General features: G+C 38.3%; 2 protein-coding genes across 3 annotated transcripts in view; both read right to left on the bottom strand.

The window, feature by feature from the left end:
• sema6ba (sema domain, transmembrane domain (TM), and cytoplasmic domain, (semaphorin) 6Ba) overlaps nucleotides 1-9,810 on the bottom strand; it is a 117,491-nt gene extending 107,681 nt beyond the window's left edge. The window contains exon 1 of the mRNA XM_056743689.1: nucleotides 9,274-9,810. The gene's annotated coding sequence lies outside the window, so the exon portion shown is untranslated. The remainder of the gene's footprint in view (nucleotides 1-9,273) is intronic.
• Nucleotides 9,811-13,847: 4,037 nt separating this feature from the next.
• Nucleotides 13,848-23,371, bottom strand: abhd17aa (abhydrolase domain containing 17A, depalmitoylase a). 2 transcript variants are annotated; one of them, XR_008906309.1, is made up of 6 exons: nucleotides 23,173-23,371; nucleotides 22,016-22,447; nucleotides 21,613-21,807; nucleotides 17,607-17,786; nucleotides 17,043-17,366; nucleotides 13,848-16,936 (listed from the first exon to the last, which is right to left on the bottom strand). XR_008906309.1 is itself a non-coding variant. In XM_056744292.1 (5 exons), the coding sequence occupies exons 2-5, from the start codon at nucleotides 22,426-22,428 to the stop codon at nucleotides 17,147-17,149; spliced, it is 1,008 nt and encodes a 335-aa protein (XP_056600270.1). In that variant the 5' UTR covers nucleotides 22,429-22,447; nucleotides 23,173-23,371; the 3' UTR covers nucleotides 13,849-17,146. The 2 variants fall into 2 exon arrangements, 1 of the variants encoding a protein (XP_056600270.1); XM_056744292.1 differs by having other exon boundaries at nucleotides 13,849-17,366.
• Nucleotides 23,372-24,060: the final 689 nt, after the last annotated feature.

Here is a 24,060-nt window from a genome sequence, read left to right as displayed (position 1 = left end):
CAACAGGATTTGGCAAAGGAGGGATTCTTTTGGATGGTTCTGCTTTGTCGTACAGTTTTGGTATTTTCAATTAAACTGTGAATGAGTTCCTATTTGCAGCATTGACAACCACCGACAGATTTCCCATCATGCAGCACAAAGATAAGATAAAAAGAATAAAGCAACGCAAATACTCAAAAGAGCAAAAAATGAATAGCGAAGAAGAACAAAAAGATTGTGCCAGAGAACGTGAAAAAGCCAAAGGTAGACAGTCGTTCTGTCACTTGTGTCATCTCTGAAATCACATCGAGCACTTTTATCCGTCCCTGCTCTCCAAACAACATCACACTTCAGTTTTAATTCCTTTCGTTTTCTTTTCTTCCCCGTTGGGGGGAGTCACCAAGCTAAACACTCCTGGGACATCTGACAACTAAAGATGAATTTCGAGACGTTTATTTCCATAGGCCCATTCAACTGATTCGCTCATTAATCAAGTTATGGCTCGAAACCTGACATCAGAATCAAAGCGACCCAAGTTTTGTTCCTTTATATTCTTCTGCCATGTGTGCTATGAAGAATGACCCCCCTGCCGCCTGTGTGTCTGGTGTCTTGGAGAGCAGGTCGGTGGATTGATGCCCATCTCCAGCAGAGCTTGTGTGATCTGCGTCTTCGTAGATACTGAAACGTTGCCGGCTCTTTTCAAAGGGGCATTCCCGCATTCTATCAGCCATACAATAGCATTGTGGGGCATCTAGCGTTCTCGCTCGTCATAACTGCATCGATGTCATATGAAGCATGCTTTAGAAGATTCGTGCAAAACAACAAGTTTACGAAACTTTACGATAAGGACTGCAATATTTGCTTTGGAAAGCAGTCATGCGGTTTGTTTGATGATCAAACATTGAATAAGTACGGAATCATCAATACTCTTCTTTTATTAAAACTGTGATGAGATTTGGTTCCCCGCCAATTAGAAAGATCACTAATAAGATTTCTTCAATATCTCTATCCATGCTTCAAAGATTACAGCGAGAGTTTGTCCAAAAATGAAATTTCTGTGAACCTCTTTTTCTTTACTCAACCTCATGTCACTTCAAACCAAACTTTTTTTGCAGAACTCAATAGAGAATTTTATGAAGAATGTTGGTGACAAAACAACATTGGCCAGCATTGACTTCCATTGTATGGACACAATACCACTTAACCATTTCTCAAAATATTTTCTTTTGTGTTCTAAAGAAGAAAGAGACATATGTCATATTTTGAAGTGAATAAATGATTTTTCTACAAATCTACATCTAATATTAAACTCTTTCAATATGTCAACAGTTGACTCATTTAGCTTATTTAGCCTTTTCCTCATCAGGAACTATAGCACCAACATCAGAGATGAAGAATAAATCTACATTTTGTAATAAACACCAACATTTATCATTCAAATCCTCCAAAATCTAATTTTCAGAGCTATGCTGCCTGCATGACATCTATATTAAACATAAGCATTACAGTCATTTCTTATGTCAACCATTTACTCATTTGCGTCTGCTTTTATTTGTCAACAAGAATTATAACCCGAACATCTGCGACCGTTGATACTTAAGAAACAAAAAAAATCATAGGCCTAACTGTGAACTCCATTAAGTCTCCTGAGCGATGAAAGAGCGACCTCCGATCCGTAAAATTTCTCTTGGCATGCCTCGCTTTCATCTCATCCTGTGCATGTACAGTTGGCACCGTCGTAAACAACCTCCCTGCCAAGCATTTCAATAAAACGCATGAACGGAAATTTCAGCAAAGCAATGAAATTATTCAATACCACCGCTTTTAGCCATGAAATCGATTTAGAAATGCAAAGGAGTGTGTCACACGCACCCTGGACACAAACACACGCTGTATGAAGCGTAGTGCACACGCACCCGAGAAAACTTCCTGATAGATGAAACCGAAAAACAATTTCGAACCTGCAGTTTTGGGCATGCTAATGTGTATCGTGACACCCGGGGAAGTCAGGCAAGAGAATAGTATTTCGTTTCGCATCAATGCCAGTATACGGTTTCGTTTAACAGCATTTTATTTGTTTACCCAATGCCAGACAGCAACTCGGCATGAATTTATATTCAGATAAGAGGGAGGTGAGACTTACGCAGGCTGTTGTATTCTCCTTGTTTACCATCAAAAAATGTAGAAACCCTGATTAGACAAATCGGATATATTCTATGTCCAATATAATGTTCATCCAGCCAGTAATTATTGGACGTTTTTGTACAATTTCCATAGTACACATTCATACAAGCCACTTCGTAATAGTTCCCCGTGGCACAATACATGTTGCAACAGACCCATCGCAATCAAGTACTCCAGAGAGACCACTAAAAAACGTGATGTATAATGTGGGTTTTGAAAATAAGCAATGAAAAGTAGACCCACCGGGTGACATTACAATGAAGGTTGTGTGAAGTGCACACAGAGTTTGGGAGAGTTTTGGGAAACTAATTCCGGAACATTGTGTGTTTAACTGCTGATGAAATTTGGAGCTAATTGGTGGCTAACTGCTTTTAAATTAGCCCCTTATGCCCAGTTGCGTCTATTTGATTTCATAGGCCTGCAGAAACTCTTTCATGTGGTGCTGCTTTGGGGTGTGTACGTGATATATGGACGCAAAAGCTCCCCTGCATCTAGTCATGTTGACAAGCCGTCAGAACGCTCGTAATTTTCGGAGCCCATAGCAGCGGTAAATGCACATGCTCAGCACATGTCACGGTGTACAACCCTTAGGGTGAATGACTAGGCCTACGGAAACCATGGTTTTATTGTACCATAAATTGACCCTTACTACAATAACCATAGTTTAACTACACTCTCAAAATTAAAGGTGCTTTGCAATGCCATAGAAGAACCTTTGCTTCCATAAAGAACCTTTAATGTCTAAAGAACCTTCCAAGGTTCTTTGTACAAGAAGATTTTCTTAAGATTACAAAAAGGTAATAGAGAGATTGGTTCTTTGTGGAATTAAAAATGTTTCTTCTATGGCATCGCTGTGAAGAACCTTTTAAGCATCTTTATTTTTAAAGTCGGCATGAAATTAAAAATGAAGATTCTTATTGGTTTACACAGTGGTGAAGTATATATTATAAATCATATTTCCGTGCATATCATTATTTAAAAAAATGCATTTGCACTTGTAATCTTTAATCAAAAACGTTAACCTCCTCCACCTCTCGAAACGACCTCTCTTCACTTTTGGTAACAAGGAAAGTCGCGAGGGCGGGGCTGCAATGACTGACAGATTGCAACTGGCATTCAAATCTTTCGCCTTTTACGGTCCAATCAGTTGTCATTGGAAGAAATCACCTCCCGCCCAACATATTTTTCTCATTTCTGAACTCGTTTCACTGGGCTATACGATATGGAAAATTGACAATAGGTGCTTCCGTTTCATGCCGACTTTAAGATGTATTGTACTAGTAGTAAAACTATGCCAATACAAATGTTATCAAAGCACAGTTGGTAAACTTTGACTATAATAAAACCATGGTTAATTTGTCTAAGGGATGAAGTGATCCAAACATGGACTAAAAGTCACAAAACTCCACAAAATGTGACTTTGGACCAAAATTCTAGTCATAAGCAGCACGGGAATATCTGTAGCAATAGCCAACAATACATTGTACATTGCACGGAAATGTAACGCCTCTTCAAATATTCGGAACATCAGGCTGCGCCGGCAACGGTACGATGAGATTTATAAGACCGCCCACATCACTTGCAGAAAAAGAAAAACACGTACTTCCGGCGAATGAATCCTTTAAAACAAACCTGTTTCTTGTTAGCAACGGCCTGCTTCGGTGCCTCTGATCTACAATTTTAAAAGCCATTTTCTCTATATTTTGCTTTTTTGCAGCCTCAGATTCCCATTTCGGCCAAATATTGTCCAATCCTGACAAACCATTCATAGGCTATTCTGCTTTTCATTGACCCTTAAAACTGGTTTTGTGGTCCAGGGTCACAATTGATATGAAACGTAGTCAACTATCAGAACCAGGTCCCTACCAGCTATCCAAAGTTGTCTGTTTGTTGTTCGAGCAAGCACTTTCATCTTTTTGTATTATTTAAGTTTAAGAAATCATCTTTGCACACCCCATTAGACATTCATACATGCGTAAAGCCACAGTAACCCTGCTCGCAAATGTTCACTGACTAACTTTAACAGTTTTAACATGGTGGATAACTAGCGTATAACTGCCAATAGAACCTACAACTAATGGCGGACCCAATGCTTCCTGACACAGGTCATGAAACTACTAAATGACCTCTTTTGATTGTTCTGCCGTATGATTTTCAGAAATTGTGTTCCAATGCATTATGGTGTGATGTTATCTTTTTATCGGACTGGCTCACATTATCAGTTTCTTTGGCTTGTTAGCTCACATTCAGCTCACTGTTAGCACTGCAGATGATTCAAGGTGACCTACATGAACTTCAAAACAGGCGATAGAGATAATTGAAGCCCTCTCAACAGTGCCGAGCAGGATGCTCTTTTTAGAACATCAAATGGGTATGAAACGCTTCTCTGAACAGAAGCTTAGACTATACATCTACTGTGAATTGTGAAGATGAACACATATTCCACAGATCTAACAGGATTCGGACGTGAGCACGCATATTGTGGATACACCCTTTCAAAAGAACAGGGTTGGCTATTTCAGCCTGTCTGTTACTAACAGGTGTATAAAATAAAGTATAAAGCTGTCCATTGGCGCAACCCAAATGCTCAAAATGCCCCAGAAATTGTTTACCGGATCTGGTGTGGAAAGAACTCAATCCTCAACCCAACTAAACACCTTCAAGATGAATTGGAACACCGATGAGAAGTCAGTTCCTATCACAAGACCTCTTGTATCGGAATGGGAGCAAATCTCTACAGCCAATGTTTTAACATACTGAAAACTATTCCCAGACGGGAGGAAGCCATTATAGCAGCAAGAGAATGGACCTAGTTTATATGAATGCTCGGCATGGTTTGAAATGAAATAAAAAGCACATTCTGGTGTGGTGTTTGCATGCCCATAGGTTTGGGCATCTAGTCTATTTCAGGAGAAGATATTACAGGCTTATCTCAAGGAAGTAGTGAGAAATTTGAAAATGCTGTGTCAAATGAATTGTGTCTAAAGGGGTTAGACACAGTCTCATAATTCTGTATCTGACCCTGTGGTTTTGTCAATAACAGATTGATCTAATATCAGTACATTTACATTTAGCAGACGCTTTTATCCAAAGCGACTTACAAAGAGTTTAGGAGCAATAAGCGATAGTTCATACAGGAGCCATAATACATTAGGTGCCAATACAAAGTTACTGGTTTCAACAAAAGCTAGACCACTACCTGTTGAGAGAAAGGGTTAGTGATAGTCAGTGATAGTCCTGTAGGCAAGCATTAGTGACTTGAATCTGATACGGGCTGCAACCAGTACATTTTGGCCTCTGACATGAAAGCAGACAACCAATGAAAAAGTAGAAATCAGACTTGATTTTAGCTACAAAAATACTCGAAGGTTCGGAGGAAGGAAGCTTACCTGACCTCGGTTTCCTAAAAATTATTTTCACAATTACTTATCTTTCACTGTATATACAAAAGATGGCCTAAATTTGTAAGAAAATCTAATTGCCTTTACAAGTTACTTCAATTTAAGATGACTTCTGGTATAGGTTTTAGTTTACCAATTTCATTTTTAAGTCAGTTTAATATGAACATAATTTGTGGCTTGTAAAGCCTATTTAACTTAAAAATATTTCAGTTCCAAAGCTATTTTAAAGTTTTACAGTGTAGATCGCAATTTAAATAAGTAAAAAGAAAATTGAAACTTGAGTTGAAGTCTCCAGATTCCCTGATTTTTCACCTTAAGAGCCCGGTTTTAAGATCTTAAGACATCACAAACTGTACTCAGATATTATTATTGTATTCTAAATGATAAAAAAACGAATTTATAATATAACTCTTATATTTTAATATAGCCTAAATCCTTCCCAAAACCAAATTATCCAAGCTACCGCATTCATTTTTAAGCTTTATATTTTGTACTTTATGCCAACAACTGTCTCATTTGTTTCTACTTTTAAGAGATTGTTGAAGAGAAACACAGAGTTGCTTGACTCATGATTCATAACTCAGAAATCAATTAAGCGTGAGCAATGAAAGAGCAACCTCAGAGCAATAGAATTTTCTCCTGAGCTGAGGAACACACACAAACACACGCACATCCGAGAAACACCTTGAGCTCTAAATCCTTCCCCATTGTGGTATAGATGAGAGCAATCCTCCGGTCCGCAGAGCACGAAAAAGGACACAACCAACCGTCACACACAACAAGGTGCGAGAGACGTCACCCTTGGTCACTCGTGCTTGGGGCGGAGGGGGCCTCAGCGATGGGTGCACGGGCCCTGTAGAAATGAGGGTGGTAACGGGGGGCGCGTATGTGTATTAACCCAAAAAGACACCTGCTATTTTTGTGCAGCACCTGCCTGGCTGGCCCGCTGCGCTGCGGTCTGTGTGCACTGCCAAGATAACAGGAGGCCTATTCACAGGCAGTCAGTCGAAGAGAGTCAACCCTCTCTCAGTTTCTGTGTGTGTGTGTGTGTGTGTGTGAGTGCATGTGTGTTTGTGTTACACACAGACACACACAGACATGTTCCCTTTCTCGGTTTTCCCTCAATTTCCCTCTAACAAACTCACTCTGAAGACGTGTCTACCGCAAACTGTGGACAAAAATCTTGGAAAAGAAGGCAGAAAATGATGTTACTGCTTCCAATTTTGTGAATAACAATTACTACAGTTTGAAACATTGCGCATCTCACTGTTTGCAAACAGCAAGCAATTGAAGTCAGAATTTGATATGGTCTACATCCAACTTCTCTCCTGGCTTTATCTTTCTTTTTTTCCCTGCCCGATGAACTAGTTATTAAATAAGGTTTATTATGCAAGTATGAGATTAGAAGTGCGATTAGAATTTTTTAGAGACTTGGGTTTGTACTATTCTTCCTTGGCCTAGTAATCACCAGCCTGATCTTATGGTAAACTTTAACCATTTTATGAAGTGGCTAATTCGTATGAATTTGTTCAATGCAAGGCAATAGTGAACCTCCACTTCTAAATGTCTCTGGCATGAAAGCAGAACACACCAAAACATTTGACCATTTAAAATCTTAAAAATAAAGGTGCTTTAAAGGTTCTTTATACAGGCAAGTACTATCCTTGTTTCGACAAAGAACCATTCAGTCAAAGGTACTTTAAAGAACCATCTTTCTTACCTTTCTATACTCTTTCCTACCTTTTTATCAACATTTTTCGTCACAAAGAACCTGAAAAGTTCATCGGGTGTTTATGGCCGATTTAGACAAAAAAAGGTTCTTCTAAGAATCTAAGGCATCATAAAGCACCTTTATTATAAGAGTGTGCGAATCAGCCAGCTCATAAAAATGTTACAAATAACCACGATTGCTGTAAACCACAGCAATGACACAGCAACACACTAAAAACCACTCTGAACACCTATAGGCATCCACCTAGCAACACCCTGGCAACCACCCACAACATCCGAGCATCATGATGGATAGTTTTCCATGAGCAAACACCACTGACATTTTCCTCAAAGAAGGTGCACATGTAAATTCAAAAAGTCTTTAAATCTCTTTAAGCTAAACCACAACTTTGAACCAATCGGCATCAACAACAATCGTATCTTTATTTTTCAAAGGCATAGGATCTATGGATAAAACTAAATGGATGAATTAAATAACTCACTGAACGCCCGAGAGGGTAGAGACATCAACGTCAGCAAAAACACAGGCAGTTACAGGGCTGCTTGGTTTTTGCAACACCTTGATGTAGGACAGTTTTGTCTCTCATAGGAAGGTGCTGAGCTGTCTCAATGATAGATGTTCTGCTCTGACTCAAGTTCTGCTTGTAGTTTCTACCTGAACCTCTAAAGAGCTTCCAGATTCTCATTTGTATGCCACATGTCTGCCAAATGAATAGATGTACATGAATAAATGTAAATGTAAATATCCAAGTCTCATTCACAAACCAAACATTACATTTGATATAGATTCATAATTTAACAACAAGACGAACTATCCAGTTAAATACCAAGGCATTTGAATGCTATACCCAAATAAGAGATTATCATATAGTTTCAACCAACGTAATTTTGTTATTGTAATATAACTATAGGCCTATCTTAATAATATTTATGTAATATAGAAACACAAAATATAACAGCTTAAAATGCATTGAGAGTAGTTACAATAATTTTCGTTCCTGGTACTTGGGCAGAAATGATGGTCTGTTGTAAACTTCACAAGGGTACCATGGTTAAGCCTTTGAATCAACCACTATGGTACCACAGTCTGTGCACATGTAAACTTATAAAAGGTCTGTACGCTTCATAAATAAACGAACCCACGTTTCTTTGAAGTAATAAATTATGTATACCCACAGAAGCAGCATGAACCCAAACAATCATCACATATAGAGCTTAAACTACAAAAGATTCATTCATCTGGTGATTGCATTTCCCTCATGCACGTATGTTCCCAAAACACATTGGTGACATGATCCTCTACCTTCCAAGCAAATACCTTTGTCTTCAAAAACACTGTTGACAAATGAAATGTGCTTTACATAGGGCCGGCACTGAAGTGGTTTGTTTATCAGTAACCGCAGAATTATGAAGCACCAGCAGACCTGAGCTGTGCACGTATTCACAACAATAGATATGAACCAATACAGGCGCATCGCATGCAGCCCGTCTCCCGCGCCCTGCACGTGAGTGAATTACAAACTAAAACAGTTTGGCAAAATATAGATCTTCATGCAAGATCAGTAAGACACACATCAAGCCCTGGAGGAGAATAAATAAACCTTGTTTTATTAAAACACACTCCCTGAAAAATACAGCCCTGAAGGAAAATGTAGCCCACATGATTCCCATAATAATGTATCCGATTCCAAAAGACCATAATGGGAATTTTTCTTCAAGAAAAACACCATTCTCAATATACCTAAATTAAATCTTTAAGGATGGTATTTCCTTTAACATGCAAGCCATTATTTCATAAGATTTTTGATAAAGATTACACATTCTTTTTAAAAAAGCAAAACGCAAATAAATGAATTATACGTATTGCGTAAGGTGTTATGACTATCTCATTAACTTAATATTATTTAAAAGGCCGTGGTCAAAGTTCTTTGAATGCATTAGGATATTGCTATTATTTATGCGTATATGTCTGGCTCACCTGGCAAGTTGGATGTCGGTGCGTTTAAATCCTCAAGGTGATGCGCTGCTTCTTGGCGCAGGATGCGGGACAAAGCCGTGCGCGCCTCCGGGCGAATAAATTCCTCCTTCTGTTCACCTGCCTCTCCACCAAAGCGATCACACGCGCCGGTCTGACATCTGTACGACACGGGCGTCTTTGAACGGGTCCGGTGCGCACCGGGAGTCTATAGCGCTGTGTATCCGCGTTCCTCCAACCGGCACAATGTCCCTTTCGGTCACATGCAACGGGGTCCGTCTGAATGCCGTTATCGGGTGAGGATATAACGGAAAGGTGTGGTTGGGCGAACGGCGACGGACGGAGACAGACAACCGTGGCACTGATCCAAACGAGCAGCCGTGCGTTGCGTCGGGCGCGCGTCCGTTACAATGCTTTAAAACGCAGCAGATTCAAATGCACGTGGAAATATCGATGTTTCTTTTAATGAAAGCATCCTTAGATGATTCAGGAGATGCTTAATAATGGCAAGCATCCTCCTCCGCGGCGTGCAGTGAGGGTCTCTTTGGTGCTTTCTTGGCGATGCTCATGAGCGTTCTGCTGTGCGTTTCTGTGAATACAGATATTTGCATTCACTGTAAGCCACCGAGTCCTGCGTATCCTGGGGCATCATTCACGCGTTTTGGTCTGAGGCATCTAACCAGTCTCAAAATCAACCAAAGAGGGGGGCTGGATCTCTCTCTCCCTCCCTCACACACGCATACATTCAGTCTAAGGCATTGACATACATGGTTTGTTTACATAAAGCAAAATCACAGATGAGATCTCATTATTGTCTCAAGTCTAGAAAGACATTAAAATGAGAGATCTACCCGAGTCTTCGCTTGTCTCATGCATCGCTTTATCTCCTGAGAAAAAGAAGCTCTCACATGTGTATCTTCCAAAGAACTTGAGATCTTAATATAAACTTTTCTCATCAAATTCCTCCAAGAGCAAATCATATGAGCTATTTCCACATTTAGTTTATAGATTTTAATTATCTTAGTTTCATTCGTGTCTTTATGATATTCATTCAATTGCATTTACAATGAAACAAATGTGGTAAACCTATCTGAGATCTACATTTAGTCTTCTGGGTATTAAAAGAAGCAATATAAGAACAATTACATTCATTTCTGGGTTCGCATATAACTAGTGATGTAAACCACCTATTGACTTTTATTGTTTGAAATGAATGAAGCCTCATTTTTCTCCACAAAGAACATTTCGTTTTTACACTAACCCGAAGATCCTTTAATTCAACCCCTAACATTCTAATCTCTAAACATGCTCAGGAAACCAAGTAAAAATGGTGCTTGATAAGAAGACAGTAAAGAGCAGCACACATACCTTAACAAATACACGATTGTCTATGACATTGTATAATCACCGTATGTAATGCCCGTGGACTACTACTGTCCGTTTATAGGCATATTCTTTGAATTTCTGTTTATTTAAAGCATGAATCCTCACCATAGCCTAGATGACAAAGAGCCAATAGACACAATGCATTTCAACATCTGTGTTTGGCTTTTGGCTGGCACACCTGCTGAAGAGACAACAGACATCAGAAGAGCGAGTCATTTCATGAAGAATAATGAACAACCTCACCTTTGATCTCACCAACACACAAGCCCAACAATGACCCATTTTTTACCAAATGTAATTTAACGTTAATGAGCCTTCAGTTCCAACAACCTGTTGGAGAAACCGTGTTAATTCACAAAGCGTCATTTTTATTAAGAATGGAATCAGGTTAATGCACATCTAAACGGTCCTGTGAATTTCAGTATTTGGTTTTAAACACTGTAGGTCATTGAGTTATGGTTAAAGACAATACTGCCTCTCTCTCTCACACACACACACAATTTTCCAGATGGATTCTCAACAGATTCACAACTCAGATGTGTGGGATATCAGGTTCAAAGTCCAACTCACAGATTCACCAGTACATCGTGAAGTTTAAAACCCTCCAAAGGCTGAACCACATGTCGTGAACCACACTATCAAAAACACATGTATAACTCAAGCATTTTTCGTGTCATACAGACACTCTTAACTAAATCAGACAACTTGGCAAATTGCTACAAACTCAGTACACAGTGAAATAAGCCTTACACATGCAGTGCAACACTCTTTAGTCTCAAAAACACAAGGTTCTTAATGCCCAGTTTTCATAAGAAGGAGAGAAAGTAAGAGAGGGGAAGACTTCAGTAATATTTTCATCAGACAGGTTTTCATCGCTGGGGCTGCTGGTGCTGAGGAGATGAGCATCAGGAAATCATTACGCCTGATATTTTTAGGCAAGCAGTCAAACAGATGCTTCTTTGATGAAACAGGGAAAAAGTATCCGATTCTGACATCTACAAATTGGACACAGGTCAGTGGCAAACCACTGCAGAAAGCGAATTTAGCAAAATGAAAAACCTATGTGAGCAAATTCAATGTGGAACATTACAATAAAAGACCAACACCATTCAGTGTTGAAGCAACAGTTCAACCAAAAATAAAACGGTTTCTCTTGCCCTGATCTCAAAACTCACTTTTGTTTGTGCATAATCGACCCGGATGAGTCAAAACCGGTGAAAACCATTAACCAAAAATAATTTTCAGCACTAACGTCAAACATGGTGAAACATGGTGGCTGGAGAGCAATGGTGGAGGACATGATTTTCAGCTCTATCTCCACTACTCTATGATAGATGTCGTATGAATTACTTAAAACAAACATTTTTCCTTCTTCAAGACTAACATGTTATAGTCACTGTAAAAGCATTAAAAACAGTGTTTTTGTCATGCTGTTAATACATTGCTATGTTAGTTTCGTCCACCTTGAGCAGCCAGATACAACAACCCTGGACCTATCAATGGCATGAGTTAAGAAATGGACTGAAGGAAGGGTCTGTTTGGTCTCCCAGGCTGGATGAAAGTTTGGAAAATACTTTACGTTTTTACATGGTTAGGCTAGGGGTTTAGAAATGACACACTTCAAAGTCATTCAATTAAACGACTTATGTGTAACATAATGTACAGTTCTATAGTATTTTATAGAAAAATGAAAACAATCATAACTGCTTCACAGCATACAACATACAATGTTTTATTTTGGAGGTGGTGCTCAAAAATATCACAAATAGATTTATATTATTGAATTTGGAGATTATCTGAGGTAGGCAGTGCCTGCAAGGGACTTGTTTGTTGGCAGACAAAAGGACTTTTCTGCCATCTAGTGGTGATGAACAGTGACACAGGTTTCCAGATTTTTTATGGTTTACTTATTCTCATGTCATTCCAAACCTGTATGACTGTCATTCATTTGCAGAACACAAAAGAAAATATTAACCTATGAACATTGGTAGCCAAAACAACACTAGCCCCCATTGAATTCCATTTTATGGACACAAACCCTTGAGACTTTTCTCAAAATATCTTATTTTGTGTTCCATGGAAGAAAGAATCATAAACATGTTTTGAGTGTCTTCAGAGTGAATAAATTATGAAATCTTTTCATTTGTATTTTTAGGTGAACTATACTTTTAGACGAACAGTGCAGGCAAAAATAAAAATTCTGTCATCATTTACTGAAAATAAACAAAAATAAAATAAAACTGAATAAAATTACTTTGTTTTGTTGAACAGAAAGAAAAGTAATTTTATTTGAACAAATTAATAAGTAAATCCAACTCAATTTTATTATGTTAATCCCATTTAAATTGGTCTAACTAAGTTTACCTATTTATTTTGTGTTGAGACTACATTAATTATTTTGTAGATATAACTACCTTGGCAGTTGATCTGTAGTTCCCAGCATGCTTTGTATCTGACTGTATCTTAAGAAATTCATTTTCAAGATTAACTGTCAAGTGTTTGTCAGTAAAAAGAAAGACTTGTTCGTGTTTTGTTTTGATCTATCCGTTTTGGTATTGTTTTTAAGTTTGGGGTTTTTAAGTGCCTATCGTTGTTCAGAAGTGAGGTGCTTGTGCCTCGGCTGAGGGAGGCACAAGCCTAAACATGAAGTGTGTTGTCTCACTTATTGAGCAATAACTGTGCTAATGCCAGTACAGAGACCACCAGTATCTTCTCACTTGACCATCTATGTTTAAAAAATAGTATGTTTCAATATGAAACTTAGCAATCCATGAAGTTTGATTTAGACACATGGTTTAGTTCAGCGCCATTTTTTTTGTCTACTTTAAGCTACACTTGTTATTTTAACAAAAACGTAACATACGTTAATAAGTAGAATGAACTTTATTCTGGTTAGTTGTAATAGAATTACAGCATCCAATTATACTTAAAATATCTTGTGCAAATTGTTACTAGGATTCTATTAAGTTAATAAAGTTATTTTTTTCAGTGTACCATAGTAAAAAAATTGTAGTCAAATGTGCCCAAGAACTGTTTTCCAAAAATCTTTAAAATAACTCATTTTGAAATAAATATAATGTGTTTTAATACTATGTTGGTTAATAATGTCTCCAACCTGAAACATTGTTCCAAATATCATATTTCTGTTCTTCTTGGGGGAGTAACGAATGACAGAATTTTCCTTTTGGGTAAATGATCTTACTCAAATTTTTGGGTAGATGAATGTCGACCACTAGTCTGCTGTTGACAACACAGTTAAAAACTCCTCTTTAAATCTTTCCTTTATTACCTTTATTACCACAGTACATCACATCTTACCCAAAACACACAAAGCATCTTACATCATAAGGAGGGCACACCATAATTCTCTTTATACAGATGTGTAATAGGAAATATACAGTAATGTTCTTTTAGACCTTGACATAGACGCAGCTTCATCGCTATACAAAATCGTCCTACAGTATTTCAGAGCAGCTGATTTAGAGTGAGTCAGTATGTCTGTGCTATGTCAGTACAAACCCTTTGAATGATCAGTTTTGTGTGAATCTGGGGGGAGTGACCAGCTCTCACAGTCAAAGGTTGAACATTATTGCTGGATCGTTTAGGATGCAAATACGAAGCCTTTACACATAAAGTTCTAGAAATGCAAAAGAAATACACATCCTAACATCCTTTTCATATATTAGGCTTAAGTTAACTACTTCATCTTGGAGAGTCGTAATATACAAGTATATTTCCGCACTATAATTACTCCATTTTCATTTCGATACATATTCTACCTATAACATGCATACAAAAGGGGCAAACCAGTTCTTTTTAACCCTTGCTATGACACAAATGGAAATACAGTATGTAGAAGAACATGAATATGTTTGTCGTCTGCGGTTCCTAAGACCAATAAAAGCGTGTCATATTTTACTGGCAGCATTAAGGGAATAAATATGCGGTGTGTTGTCAGCTGATGTTTCCACTAATAAAATTAATTAAAAAGTGACTTAATTTCCTGAGTACACACTTCACTTTCCCATGGAACAGTGTATTAAACATGTCTTAGGAACCCCAGACATCAGAGAAAACACGTGCATTAGGTGGAATGGCCCTTTAAAGGAACATTTCACCCAAAAAAATGAAAACTGTCATATACTTGTCCTCATGTTGTCCCAAATGTATATGAATCTCTTTCTTCTGTAAAAGGCATAAAAGGGAATTATTGAGTTAAAGTGCTTTTGCCCATGTAACAAAAGCATACAGTGACCAGGAGACATCTTCACAGCTTTGTTCTTGGTCTTAGTCTTGTAATAAAGCACACAAATCACATAAATATGAATAATTTTTTTGTTCTCTTTTCAGCTCGACAGCCACTGTATACATTGTATGTATAAGCGAAAGCAAACTAAAGAAAGCACAAATAACTCCTATGTTTCACAGAAGAAGGGGAGACATACAATTTTAAAAAAGACATGAGCAAATGACGCCGGAATTTTCATTCTTGACTAAACAATTCCTAAAAGTAAATCTACTGTACGTGTCTAACCTACACAGACACAACAATGCCTTTATGAATGTCTCTTAAACAGTGAAAGGTTCGTTTGTATTATAGCAAAGATTTTTCGACCTTATAAAAATAGATCTAAAAGTTCATGTTAAATACCCCATAGAACACACAGGCGCGTATGTATTACAGCGACGTTGTTTGCCAGAGAACTTACTGCTATAAATAGCTTAATATACAAACCGCGATGCCATTAGAAATAGCCAAAAGTCATGCGGTTGTATTAAAATCTGTCACAGTTCTTCCTCTCGCACGTATAAACACAGACAAGAGGTCAACGATAGGTGGAGATCACGACCCCGTTCTAAAAATGGCTCAGAAAACTGTCGATCACAAGTCAGTTCCGGGTTGACGTGGGCGTTAAGGTCAGAGGTTACTTATGCACCATTACATCAACATTGTAACATGTCCGTGACAGCGAGAGAAAGAAATGACAGAAAAAGCACTGGGGAAAATGTGCGCGTGAGGAAGAGTGAGGGTTTCAGGTGTAGCTCCGTGTACGTTTTGGTGCCACTTTCGGGTGTAGTGTGAAGGTTCCTGTCATTGTAGGATGTTCACAGTGGGCAAAATTTAGTACCTCTGCCACATTTCGGTTTGTGGAAACAAGTAGAATAAAGGAGGCATATTTACAAATCAAGTTCCCTTTTTAGAGCCGGGTATCGCCAACTACCTCACAATACAACACACACTGTAAAACCTACGTCATAATGCCATACATCACACATATATTAATTGGACCAGGGATCTGTTTCAATGTCTCTTGTGAACTTCACCTCAGTGGAGAGGCGTGACACACTTTTTGCTAATTCTGGCTGTAGGAAATTTTGTGAATGCGTTCGTACAAAATGTTGACACAAGTATCAAAAGTACATAAAGAATTGTGATACATTGCAGCAGCCCAGCTTCATACGTCCCCAAAAACAGTGTTTTGGGTAGAACATCATGTTCATATTTTTGTACATGCTGGGAAGCAAATGTACAGATGTTTAAAAAAATGAAAAATGGAGAAATGGCATCTCTTGGCATACACATGACCAGACAAATGTCTGGACACACTTATTTATCAGAATAGGAGTCTCTACTATTTTGCATGTTAAAAGGATGGTCCTTATGACAAAATCATGTTATCTTCTATTTGACCATGTTAAAAGTAACTGAACTTCGCCTAGATTACACGTCTATAGATGTACAGGACATCTGGGATGCACCTTAGGGGTTCCAAGTATCCCGGACATCTGCTTAGATTTGTGTAAAAAACTCATACAAGCACAATCGATATTCATCTATAAAACAAATTTTCGTGCATTTGCAGCACAAATCTTTAGATCAAGAAAGGTTTCAAAGATGATGAGCCGCATAAACTTTGACTGGTCATGTATATCAGATGCGTGATGACTAACACATGGGAAGGTTTCAATAAGAAACACGTTCGCACATACACGCACGCACAAAAGATCTGTCCAGCAGAGAGCTTCTCTCACTAAAGTTGATGTTATATGTAAAACAGATTACCCACGAGAGACCGAGGAAAAAAGGAAAGACATTAACCTTCACAAGTTTAAAGGACATTGCATTCGTCCCGTTCACAAAACATCACAATCCAAAACAACCAATCGGCTGCAAGCAAGTGTCTCAAACAAAGGCCCTTCCTGAGACGGACACACACACAGGTTCTGTCAACTCAGTCTGAAGATGTGAAGACTTCTGAGTACAAAACTCAGCTCCAAGCTGACAGGAGAGAAAGAGTCAGGAGTTTACGGAAGAACAAACTTTCCGAAACTGGATTCTGTTTGTTTGTGTTCCATTTATATATATACAGTACACATATGCCTACCATATACCGACACAAAGTGTCCAGGTGCACCGGGCCTTTAAGATCTGTCATTCTCGGTTGGGATGTTGGTAGGGTGTTTCCTGAATTGGTGACCTGCTAGGAATTTACTGCGCAGCCACTTCCTGGCTGATGAATCGACGCAGGCGTTCTAGGTACTGGCTGTAGAGCTCAATGTCGTTGTGGCCAGCCCCCTCGACCCACAGCGGCTCCACTGCCTTCGGACAGCGCTCAAACAAGGCCAGACCGTGAGAGAAATCAATTACCTCATCCTCCGTCCCGTGAATGATCAGCACTGGAGACGTGATCTTAGACACCTTCTCAATGCTAAGAGAGCAGAAGAGAAAAGGAAAATATGAATTTGGGAGAAATTCAGGAAAGAGATAATAAGGTAATTCAAGCCTTTATTGTTTTTCAAAAATTTGATTAAAACAAGGAAACTGGATTCATGTTGACTGATCACGATAAGGGGTTAATGAGAGGCAGTTTAATCAAAGCAATAAGAAAGGTTGAATATGATCATACTGATATCAATGAAACTCACATATGACATCTGAGTAAACTTACTTTGGAAAAGCATCAAAGCAATACGTCTTCTTTGTGTCCGGGAACGCCACCCTCATTCCTGAAGTGAGCGGCGAGTGCAGCACCACAGCGGCACACTCGTATCGAGACGCCAGGTCCACAGTGGGAACGGTGCCGATGCTCTGCCCGTAAAGAATTATATTCTCTGGGCTTATTCCATACCTGAGATAACACGGACATCTTTATTTTAAAGCCTCATAGATCTGTACATGTAGGTCCATCAGAATGTAGTGGTAGATCAGTAACATTTGTTTTATGACACTAAACATGTTTCGAGACATCCCGGCGTCTTCGGAACAAAATGTAAGATATTAAGGAGACATCCTAGAGATTTCCTGGCCTCCTCATAGACATCATGGTTATAGTGGTGGTCAGAAAAAGCACTAAAGACATCCTTTGCTCAATTGTTTTTACTGAAGGGACGACGATACTTTGTGCGAAAAGCGTGACAAAATAAAGACTTTAATCAACGTATTCTCCTCTATCTGGTCAGTCTATGGTGCGCGTTCACGAGCGCACTGCGGCGAGTGTGCATTCCGTGGGGGCAGATGCAGGAGTACTGACTGACAACCCAGAAGCGCGACTCTGTTCACAAGCAGACGCACGCTGTATAAGATAATCAAAAAATGCTTTAGTTCCTATAATTAACACATTCATAAACTGCAGCTACATTAGATGAGAAATGTTTGGATAACGTCAGTAAGAGAACGATCACGACAGAAAAACTGTTCTGTATTTTAACTGTGAGCAGCGTGCAGATGAAGTAGTTTAACCAGAGAAAATGATTTAAGATTCATCAGCGTTAATATATCGGCATACATTTTATTATCGGCCAATACAGATAACATAAAAATTACCATTTATTGGACGATACCGATATGGCCGATAATGTATCGTGCATCCCTAGTTTTAACCCTTCGTAGGGGGAAAAAACATATTTGGTAACTTAAATCGACCAAAACGACATTTCTATGAAAAAAAGATAAGACACAATAAGACCAGTAGCATCGCATTCAAAAATGACCAAAGAGTTTCAATAATTTTCCTACATAAAACTTAACTCTTCTGTAGTTATATTGTGTACTAAGACAGGTGGAAAATTAAAAGTTGTGATTTTCTAGGCCGATTTGATTAGAACATTTTCACCCCCATTACAGCGTAATAATCAAGGAAGTTTGCTGCCGTAACATGGCCGCAGCAGGCACAGTGTTTTGTTTTTTTACGCGATGCTACTGGTCTTATTGAATTCAACGATCTGTGCTAAGTTATGCTAAAACTGCTATTACCAGACCCGGAGATCGGCAGAATACATTCCAAAAGTTGGAAAATTGGCATATTTCCAAAAAAAAGTGGAGTTTTCCTTTAAGTTTTCTTGGCTGTCGCTCAGAAAATTGGAGTTTTAGTCTTCTTCACAGATGTTCTATAGGACTAGGGTCTAGAGAATGGATGGAAATTTTATGTGCTTCTCCTTAAGCACTCTTTGGTTGTCTAGGCTAAATGTTATGATCATCTACATTGATCTAGTTAAGTGGAGGAGGTTCTCGTCCAACATTTTACAGTACATGTGCCTGTCCCTCAGCGCATCAATGCAGTGAGGTCATCCTGTACCCGTAGCAGAGAAAAAGCCCTAAAGCATAATGTTTCCAACACTGCTTCCTGTAAGGATGGTGTTCTTGGGGTCATAGTCAGCACTTCTCTCCCTCCAAAAACAGGAGTCAATTTTGGTCTCACGGCACTATCTTCAAAGCCTTTTCTGAATTATTTTGATGTTCATTGTCAAACATCAGATGAGCCAGGCGGGCCTTCTTGGGTAGGAGGACCTTGCGGGTGCTTCAGGATTTCAATCTATTGTGGCATAGCGTGTAACCAATGGTTTCCTTGCTAACTGGTGTACCTGACATCATTTGAAACCTATTTGGTCTGGACCATGGTGGTGTAGAGGTTGAAATGGAAGATACAGATTCTGTAGATACAGATATCTTTTATATACATAACAAGCTGATTATCTGTGGAGCCAGAATTCTTACTGGTTGATAGGGAATCAAATAATATTTTGCAAATCAAGTATTGTAGTCTTTACTTTAAATTGACTAGACTTAAAAAAAATTATTGATCCACTATGAGCGGATGGACCAATTTAAGGATGTCTTTAGTGCTTTTCTGGACAGTGATAACAACAATAACCATGATGTCTATGAGGAGGCCTGGAAATGTCTAGGATGTCACCTTAATATCTATGTTTGTGTTCCGAAGACGCCAGGAGGTCTTAAAACATGTTGAACGTCATGTGGGTGAGTACAAAATGCCTCAATTTAATTTTGAGATTAACTTTTTCCATTAAATCTCACATAAGGGCAAATGTTTTCACTTTTATTACCCTAAAATTTGTGCCTTTATGCCAAACATAAGGAGCGTACAATAAAAATAAGATAATCAAAAAAGTAGACTGGCTTAAACATGATTTATATGATGTAACAACAATATGCGCTTTTGATAGAAATAACCCAAGAAACAACAAATGAATACCACAAAATACGCAGTGTTTTAACCCTTTATCAGGCATAAAAACATATTCGGGAACTTAATCAACCAATCGCAACGGCGTTTCCAAGCCTCTCAGTGAGCTTGTTTAAGCACATGGTTGTCTCCTAGCCAATTGATGGAGAACAGTCTACATCAAAAATAGTGACACCATGGCATCTAACCAATCAGAAGTTGCCAGGGGCGTTTCAAACTTCAGCGTAATTCTGGAATTTGTGGAACACGGATCTGCACTCCTACCTACTCCCACAAATACGTAAACGGGAAACATTAAGATAAAGAGGTGATATGACACGACTTAAACAAATATTATCATCTGTTTTAGATGTAATAGAATGTGTATACACGATTTAAGGTTCAAAAACTGTGTATTTTCCACACACCGTGCACGTTTGTATCTCCTATTTGCCCCACCTCTCTGAAACACTCACATTTTTTACAAAGCATATCGCTCTGAAAAGCGAGGTGTGCTGTAATAGGCCAGTTAACCAGTGGTTAATGTTTGGTCGAATACTGCAAGCGTGTGACAGAAATGAAACGCCTCTTAACAGGTCCAATTCAGGTTCCAACACAATTTTACATGCATAGGCAACTTGTAACACACCGAAGACACATAAAAACACATATTTGTTTAATAAGACCCCTTAAATGAAACTCACACATTATATGGTTCAATAGTTAAGTTTAATATTGAGATAGATGTTGTTTGTGTAGGATTTCTAGAAATTAGTGAGCATTGTTGCGTGAAAAATGATGTGATCATATTTGATCCCCATTCAAATAAGCGACAAAATGTCAATTTTTTGACATACCTCCGATGCGTCTAGTAAGCCATACATTTACTTACAATGCATTATAACGTAGGGCAATAGTATTGAATGTTGCCACATGTTTGTATTACATTATATAGTGATCCAGTGGGAAACGTAAACATATTACAGTTTTTATTACACTTAAATAACATTCATTTGTGTTTATTTTTACTTTGAGCCTTGTTACTGCTAAAATAAGTTGCACGGGTAGTATTAAGTTCTATTTTTCTTATTATATATTTACAATTTGTATGTCAATACTCCTTGTTTTTAAGATCTCCACTTCACTATCAATGTTTTGAGTGTGTTTTTGTGTTTTTAGTTTATATATGTTTTATGAATTGATTTCTATTTTATATACGTATTTAATATTTGAAATACATATTCTTTTTGGGAAAGAATGACTATAGACCGGCAAGGAACCATATGTGGTAACTTCCTTGACCTTGATTTTCAACATCAAACTGTTTTTTTTCTTTTAAGTAACAAAAGTCTTGTTATAACCTCTAATAACACTCCAGGTTTGAAATTAGGAATCTTTAAGTATTTTAACGAGTGCCCTATAAAGGGTTAAGGGAAATTACACTGTCAAAAATAAAATAATGCAACATACAGTTTTATGAAACATTATGTACCTTGAGCGCAGAGCGTGCCAGGCAGCGTCTATGTCTGCATACAGATTCTTCTCCGAGGGTTTTCCTGTGCTGACCCCATAGCCGGAGTAATCATAGGAGAAGATGTTGCAGTTGATGCGAGTGCCCAGGCCGATGTAGAAGCTGCTCATCTGACCGAGATCCACAGCGTTACCATGGGAAAAGAGCACAGTGTACCTGCAGCCAAAAACACAGGAAGAGAAATGTGACAAAATGTGAGAAAATTTATACATCAGGAATGACTATTTTGCTCCGGTTCTGGAACACCACAGTCCTGCAAAGTTTAGAATAGATCAAGTTGTATATTTGCAAGATGTTTAAAAGACAATTACATATATTTTTCACTATAAGCAACATCTATATAACCAATATTTCACTTCCTCACCTTGCGGACGGGGCGCAGCGGATGTACATGCATCCCACTTTGTTGCCCCGGCTGGAGTTAGTGAGAAAAACCTCGGTTCCATCCAGCTCCCTTTGAGAATACTGAAACTCTGCTCGCTCAGAGAGGTGTAGCTTCCACCGGCCTTCTCCACTGCACTCTACATCACTCGCGACAGCTCCACTCGCACCGGCTCCACTCACCCCTGCTTCCCCCGCTCCTGATCCACCTCCACTCAGCCGGGAACGCAAACCCGGGGCTCCGAGGCTAGAGGTCACAGGTGAGTTGGACTCCAGGTCTGGCAGAAGAGTGTAGGTGGGTTCTGGTGGCAGGAAGGCCAGCTTCGCTGCAATTCGACTCGGACAGGGTGGGCAACAAAACAGGCCGCACAACTCGCTTATGGACAATCCGTTCATTTTATGGTGCTATGAGAACCTATGGAGGAGGTTTGGAAGCTTTTAATTATCATACATTAACATCATTTGTGAAAGCCAAAGAAAACTAATTACAGAAATACAGCCATACAGTGAGAATAGGACAGCTGACATTTCTGTTAAGGTGAAATGTTGCTTGAATCATTTCAGAATAGAATGATTAACCTTTAAAGACCTTTAAATGGCCTTCACACACACATATGTTAAAGCGGATTTCTCCACAACAAACACATTTACCACATCAACTAATGAACTTGATCACTACATTATAAATATATTATTCTGGTAAGCTGCTGACTGCATACTTAAGAGAGAAAAAGTACACTGCTGTCTTCTTCATACACCGTCGCATACACTTATTTATTAAGGGGTGGCAGGGTGGAGGAACAACAGCCGCCCGGATAAAGTCAATACATTAAGGTTAATTCAAACAAGCATAGAATAAAAACAGTAGATATTTAAAGCAAGAAACACGTCATATAAACATATACAGCACATATATACACTATAAAACATGCAACATATAAAAAATGTACACAATAGACACCGTATCTTTTTGCACCACCGTTATAAATTGCGAGCCTTAATAACATCATTTAGTGTTTATATTTGATAAACCACTTTTTAAAACCAGTAAATAATCATAGTTCAAAGAATAATCACAAGAATATGTATGAATACCAAGACCAGGTACATCTGTGCAGATAAATGAAACCCACTACTTACCAAAGAAGGAATTACAGTACAAATTGGGCCCTAGCTATCTATAATTATAATAGATGTACGATGTTAACAGTTCGATCTATATTGGTTGAAAATCGATAAAGAAATAAGAAACATCTTCCTTAATATGGCAGATTTCAGCCCGGCTTTAGAAATGAAAATTTATGTTTTCATCTGTCGGGCAGACATGAAAGAAAGGCAACGCCGGAAGAGCAGCATTTCATAATAAAAGCCATCGAACCGGAAACTACGCGAATGTCTGGTGACAACGTACAAAGCATGCAAAATAAGGCTTACGTCTATAAATAAATACGGAACATAAATAATTATAAAGCTAAATAAACTAAAAATATATATAAATATACACAGTGTGTATATATATATATATATTTGTAGTTTATATACGAATAAATAATAAACCGTTATTCATATAAATAGTTTAAATTAATTATTTAAGAAAGAATATTAATAAAATTAATATAGTATAAGTATTAGAGGGATACTTTGCCAAAGCATTATGTTAGGTCCTAATATTTACACAAATGTTTGTAAGCATATTACGTCTGTTGCACAGTTTGTAGTTTATTTTCCAGATTGTGGGTCTATGGTCCTCGCAGTACCATAAAATGTATCCCCAAATATTCCATCACAAAGAAAATTGTTTATTGCCTTTTTACCATAACCCCGTATTGCCATCATTGTTCTTTGATAGGCTACATAAGAACAAAAAGTAATAAAAAATGTTTTGTTTCTGGCTATAATGATATAAAATAACTTATTATGGACGTATGACAGTTGTGCCTGGATAAGGTTTTTCTTCAAGATAGCAGCCACAGGTCATATCCAGCCATTGTGCCTAACTGTTGACCTTCCAAAATAATGTCACACCTC

Source organism: Triplophysa dalaica, chromosome 3 (assembly GCF_015846415.1).
Source record: "Triplophysa dalaica isolate WHDGS20190420 chromosome 3, ASM1584641v1, whole genome shotgun sequence".
NCBI lineage: Eukaryota > Metazoa > Chordata > Actinopteri > Cypriniformes > Nemacheilidae > Triplophysa > Triplophysa dalaica.
Note: the sequence above shows the minus strand (reverse complement) of the source record. Positions and strands in the feature narration are given on the sequence as shown.